Consider the following 6,349-nt stretch of genomic DNA (forward strand, 5'->3'; position numbering starts at 1 on the left):
CTTGGTGTCGCCCTTCCCTTGTTCAGGCAGACCCGTCTTAGCTGCTCCCCTAAAGTAGACTCTTCCCGGAGAATTGGCCAGTTCAATCCAATCTCTGAAGCTTCCTGTCATTAAGATACGTTCTGGTTTCATAGTTGTCAAAGTGCATGCAGGGGTGAGGGCTCCCAGAGTGCCCTTGGTGGCAGCACTTTGGGGGTGGCCCCTGTGCAGCCCGTGGGATCCCCTGGGTGGTGGTGCTTGGCGGGGGGCAGCCCGTGGGATCCCCTGGGTGGCAGTGACTCGGGGATGGAGGTGTAGACTTGCGGTGCGGTGGCACTGCATGGCTCAGCTGGAATGCCCAGGGCCAGCCTGGAGTGGGCGGCACTGGCTCACCTGGAACGCCGAGAGCCAGCATGGAGTGGGTGCCGCCTGCGCGTACCACCTGGGCAGTTCTGGTGCTGCTTCCTGACCAGTCCGTTGTTGAGCAGCCAGGAAGCATGTCCTCTGGTGTGGATGGAGGAGGACGTCAGGGCCGCTCCCGTCGCCGCCTTGTGTGGGCCTGTGGTCAGACCAGCCCAGCACCTCCATGGCGTGCACGTCCTCGCCCGCCAGCTGTGTGGGTGTGCTGGCTTGCTGCAGGCCTGCAGGGATCCAGCCCTCTGGGGTTGGAGTGAGAACACACGATCCCCGAGAGGGCCTTGTCACCATGCAGGAGAGCGCGCACCAGGGAGCCGTGCGGCGGGCAGGAAACATGCAGACGGGTCTCCCACTTGAGTGCACGTTTCATGTTGCCAGAGCAGCCACTCCGTTCCCATTCGTTCAGAATTGAGAAGGCCAGGCAGCGGCATAGGTGTCCACCCTGTCCCTCTGGGCGAGACCGAGTGTGGCCTGCTGTGGGAAGAGCATGCACGCCCGCCTGCAGCTGCACCCGGGCACACGGGCTTGCAGACTCCGTCCACTGCCTGGCCTACCAGGTGCCACCTGGGCATCTGAGCGTGCAGCCTTGCAGGTCCTTGGAGATGGCGGTCACAGGGTGAGCCCCACACATTGATCCGTCTGGCCCCATAGTGTAGGCAGAAGGCAGTGTTCTGACAGTTCCTGGGACTGCCCCTCACAGACCCGACCAGCAGGAACCATTTACCTGCACGTAGTCGGCAAGGCCACTGTGCTAATAAATGGTGGACGTCTCACTTGGTGTCGCCCTTCCCTTGTTCAGGCAGACCCATCTTAGCTGCTCCCCTAAAGTAGACTCTTCCCGGAGAATTGGCCAGTTCAATCCAATCTCTGAAGCTTCCTGTCATTAAGATACGTTCTGGTTTCATAGTTGTCAAAGTGCATGCAGGGGTGAGGGCTCCCAGAGTGCCCTTGGTGGCAGCACTTTGGGGGTGGCCCCTGTGCAGCCCGTGGGATCCCCTGGGTGGTGGTGCTTGGCGGGGGGCAGCCCGTGGGATCCCCTGGGTGGCAGTGACTCGGGGATGGAGGTGTAGACTTGCGGTGCGGTGGCACTGCATGGCTCAGCTGGAATGCCCAGGGCCAGCCTGGAGTGGGCGGCACTGGCTCACCTGGAACGCCGAGAGCCAGCATGGAGTGGGTGCCGCCTGCGCGTACCACCTGGGCAGTTCTGGTGCTGCTTCCTGACCAGTCCGTTGTTGAGCAGCCAGGAAGCATGTCCTCTGGTGTGGATGGAGGAGGACGTCAGGGCCGCTCCCGTCGCCGCCTTGTGTGGGCCTGTGGTCAGACCAGCCCAGCACCTCCATGGCGTGCACGTCCTCGCCCGCCAGCTGTGTGGGTGTGCTGGCTTGCTGCAGGCCTGCAGGGATCCAGCCCTCTGGGGTTGGAGTGAGAACACACGATCCCCGAGAGGGCCTTGTCACCATGCAGGAGAGCGCGCACCAGGGAGCCGTGCGGCGGGCAGGTCCGTGTCATGCTGGGCACAGGTCCCAACCAGAGGCCTGCGGAAGGCCGACCGTGAAGACCTGCCTCTGCAACCCAAGCAGCCTCAGCCACCTGGAAACTGGCTAGGCAGACCACTGGGGATGGTGCCCTGTCCCTGAGCTTCTCGCGCATCGACCAGGTGCTTCTCTGCTGCGGAGCCTCAGTCCCTCCTGCCCCAGGACCCCCCACTCCCTGGCTTCTCCCTGACCTACTCTAACCAGATGCCCCTTCACAGCCCTCTTTGGCCACACCTCACTGGCCCCGCTGTTCCCTAGGGCGAGGCACCCTCAGCCGTTCATTCTGTAGTCAGCCTGCACGTGCGAGGAAGCATGGCTGACCCACCCTCTGCCTCTGGCTCAGCTCTTCATGGTGTGCTAAGACCGGCAGCTTTGCCTTAGTTAACGGTCAAGCTACCTCTGAGCGAAATCTCTCAATCTGATGGGGCTGGTAGGTGGCAGAGTGGTTAGGAACGCGACTCCCATGTGGCTGGCTACAGTCTGAGTCCCAGACCTGGCAGCTTGAAGTGCATGCTGAGTGAGTGTGCACCTGTGCCCAAAATCCCAGAGAGACTGCAGCACGGCCATCCCCTCAGGGGCTGGGTTTTCACTTTGTCTGACTCTGGCAAGCACACAAGTCCTATAGCCAAAAATCTCTCAAAAACAAACGAGGTAAGTTAAAATCTAATGTCTAGTATGGAGTAGTTACTTCCGACCCAGAAGCGTACTAGGTGTACCTGAGAGCCCCTTAAAGATGAGAGGCTTTCAAGCTCAGCCCAGTTAACACTGCAGTGTCCATTAAAATTTCTCCCAGATCAGGGCTTGCGTCAGAAAATGCCTGGGAAGAACCCATAAACTCATTTCAAACTCCACCACCACAAACCTTTGTTTTTTTTTTTAAAAGAGGTTTTTGCTATAGGGCATGTGCACTGGCCAGAGACAAAGTGAGATAACACCCCCCGGGGGGATGGCCACGCACAATCCTTTCTCCACTCGCGGGATTTCAGGCACACGCACATGCACCTGGCATGAGTTCCAGCTTGGGTCTGGTACTTGAACTGACCAACTACGTGGAGTGACGGAGAGTGTGCCGTGCGCAGGTCCCACCAAAGACCTCTAGCCAAGGCGATTCCGTGGAAGGGCAGCACGCTGTCTACACCCAGCCCTAGGTACAGACTGTCCGCAGGCCGGACGGTGCCCGTAGTGAGTGGCCATGGCCTGGCATTCCCGCGTGGAGTGTTCCGTTAGTTATTTGTGGCCACTGCTCATAACCCCACCAGGTCACTTGAGTCTCAAGCTTTTCACTCCCCCTAGAAAACTCTTCCAGCTCCACTCCCCGCGAGGGCAGGAGGGCGGCCTGCCTCTGACCTTATGGCCTGTTGGTGAGTGCTAAGAACAGGGTCAGACTGCGGCTGTCCAACACCCAGCCTTCAGCGGGGACGAAGAGTTTAAGATCCAACATAGACATTTATTTAAAAATATCAACATGGAAAATAAAGACTAGATTGAATGTCCCTAGGCTTTACACTCATGGCCACGGGGTGGGCCGGGCTATGAGCAGGGGCAGGGCCAATGCCAGCCCAGGCTAATGGGTGGTGTGCCAGGCGTCCCAGTGCATGGGCCGGGGGCCGCAGCACTCCTGTGACATCATTCTGTGACCATGCGACAAACGCAACTATCCTGAAATCACCAAAACGCTCCCAGGTCCACACCGCCTGGCTTCCTACTGCTAAGGGGACAGAGGAAGTGGGTGGGCTGGGGGCTCCCCTGCTGGAGCCTGGGTGTAAAGTGCAGGGCTGTGAATGTGCCCTCCCCGGGGGCAGGGGCTGCTCAGGAAACCCAGCAGAACACAGCCCTGTGGGGCCCACACCCATCCTGACAGTGAGGCTCCATCTGTGCAGTGGAGTGTGGGTGCTGCCGGCGAGCACGGTCTTGCAGGGAGTGTCACCTCCCTCGCGCGCAGCTGGCACAACCGCAGTGCAGACACATCAGGAGACGGTGCAGATGGCACTGGAGTTCCGGTCTCTCAGCACACGCTGCCTCTGAAGTTCCTTTGAAATGCGCCGTTTAATCCCCAGTAGGTACAGCTCTCGGTCAAACTTGCCAGCAGCGAGCGGGATGCTGCAGAGGAGAGAGCCGTGGAGAGCTGCCTGCGGACGGACACAGGCAGCCTCCCCAGGGATGCTTCCTCCCATGGCCATGAACACCTGTTCTGGGGCCCAGACCGGGAGGGAGGCACAGGGGGGCTGCATGCGTGTCTAAGGCCTCCCTCTGCCTCTCCCCACTGCTCCCTGGCACAGGAGCGGCCAGGGGCCCACAGGTGGTTTTGTAGTTAAGGCACCAGACTCCTACATGGCCAGCAGCGGTTCAAGTCCCGGACCTGGCAGCTTGCTTTCTCGTCCACTCACCACACTGCATGTGCCCTATAGCAAAAAGAATTTTTTTTTTTTTTGAGATTTTTTTACTATAGGGCATGTGTGCTTGCCAGAGAGAAAGTGAGAAATCACCCCCCGAGGAAATGGCCACACCGCAATCCCTTCTCCATTCTCCTCAGCATTTGGGGCATGCACATGCGCCTAGCTGAGTTTTAAGCCACCAGGTCCAGGACTCAAACCACGGTCAACTATATGGGAGTCCAGTGATGTAACCATTACACCATCTGCTGGCCCCAGCTCTACAGCAAATTTAATAATGACAACTAAAAACAAAATAACATCTGACCAAGTGCTGTCCCAGCACCCTTCCTGCTCTGCAGGCCACAGGGCAGACACGACAGATGCACCAGGCCAGTGGCCTATGGGACAGCCACTATAGATGAAAAAAAAAAAACTGACCCAGGCAGCCTCCCCAGGGATGCTTCCTCCCATGGCCATGAACACCTGTTCTGGGGCCCAGACCGGGAGGGAGGCACAGGGGGGCTGCATGCGTGTCTAAGGCCTCCCTCTGCCTCTCCCCACTGCTCCCTGGCACAGGAGCGGCCAGGGGCCCACAGGTGGTTTTGTAGTTAAGGCACCAGACTCCTACATGGCCAGCAGCGGTTCAAGTCCCGGACCTGGCAGCTTGCTTTCTCGTCCACTCACCACACTGCATGTGCCCTATAGCAAAAAGAATTTTTTTTTTTTTTGAGATTTTTTTACTATAGGGCATGTGTGCTTGCCAGAGAGAAAGTGAGAAATCACCCCCCGAGGAAATGGCCACACCGCAATCCCTTCTCCATTCTCCTCAGCATTTGGGGCATGCACATGCGCCTAGCTGAGTTTTAAGCCACCAGGTCCAGGACTCAAACCACGGTCAACTATATGGGAGTCCAGTGATGTAACCATTACACCATCTGCTGGCCCCAGCTCTACAGCAAATTTAATAATGACAACTAAAAACAAAATAACATCTGACCAAGTGCTGTCCCAGCACCCTTCCTGCTCTGCAGGCCACAGGGCAGACACGACAGATGCACCAGGCCAGTGGCCTATGGGACAGCCACTATAGATGAACCAGCGGTAGCAGTCCCCAGCTGGGGGCTGCCGGCAACCCTTGTCTGTGTGTGTCCAAGGGTCAGCCCTCCTAGCCTGGGCCCCAAGAGGGAAGCCGTGTGTGGGGGACTGACTTGTCTCGTCCAGGCCGCACTTTGACCCGGAACAGGCCATACACGGGACGGTGGTCAGAGGTCTTGATCCCTGGGCAGGAGGCATACTTCAGCGGACAGATGTCACCCTTGTGGCGGCTTTTGTATAAGACCCGGTCCTTCAGGGAGATGACGGAAGCAGGAGGGACAATGACGTGTGATTTCTGCAGGGCACGGCCTGCGAGCCCCTTGGGGGCCCCGACCCTTGAGCGCACCTTCCTGCCAGGCCTCTGTGGACCTGGGTTAGGGTTGTTCCCTCCCAGCTCCGAGTCCCAGCACCTGCTCCCACCCAGCCCTGCCTCAGTGGTTTCCCCAGGGCTTCCGCCCAACGTCTCGAGGACCCACAGCCCAGTGGGAGTGGGTGAGGATGCGGTGAGGCCTCCCTTCCCACTCGTCCCCTCCCGTGCAGCCGAGCAGCAGAGGCTAAGGTGTGACTAGCGGGCGGGTGCCTGTGCATGCCAGGCCCTGCCGTGAGCCCTGGGAGCTGGCTTGCCCAGCCTGGAACGCCCTGGAGGTGGGCAGCACCCTCTCCCGAAGCAGCCCAGCGCACACGGTGTCCCAGCTGGCGTGCGGTGGCCGTGCCAGGTGGCAGTGTGAGCAGTTCTGGTCTCCGTGCCCTCAAGTCTGATGTCACATAGGTCCCCACCCAGAGACAACCGTGTTCGGCAGGTGGGCGGCAGGGTCGGGCTGGGCAGGGCGCCTCACCGTGTATGAGGGGGTCCTCTGCTTGGAGGTGCTGTCGTAGGTGTCCTTCCCGACGTCAAACTTGTATGAAGGGGGGAAGTGGATGTCAGGCTCCTGGAAGCCCTTGGAGAAG

At 59.3% G+C, this 6,349-nt stretch overlaps 1 protein-coding gene across 1 annotated transcript in view; it reads right to left on the reverse strand.

The window, feature by feature from the left end:
- Positions 1-3,357: 3,357 nt before the first annotated feature.
- INPP5E (inositol polyphosphate-5-phosphatase E) overlaps positions 3,358-6,349 on the reverse strand; it is a gene marked incomplete in the record, with an annotated part of 8,556 nt that continues 5,564 nt past the window's right edge. Inside the window, 3 exon segments of the mRNA XM_027766268.1 lie at positions 3,358-4,031; positions 5,515-5,651; positions 6,238-6,339. Coding sequence (XP_027622069.1) covers positions 3,899-4,031; positions 5,515-5,651; positions 6,238-6,339 — 372 coding nt within the window.

The sequence above is a fragment of the Tupaia chinensis genome, unplaced genomic scaffold, assembly GCF_000334495.1.
Source record: "Tupaia chinensis unplaced genomic scaffold, TupChi_1.0 Scaffold142100_1, whole genome shotgun sequence".
Taxonomy (NCBI): Eukaryota; Metazoa; Chordata; class Mammalia; order Scandentia; family Tupaiidae; genus Tupaia; species Tupaia belangeri.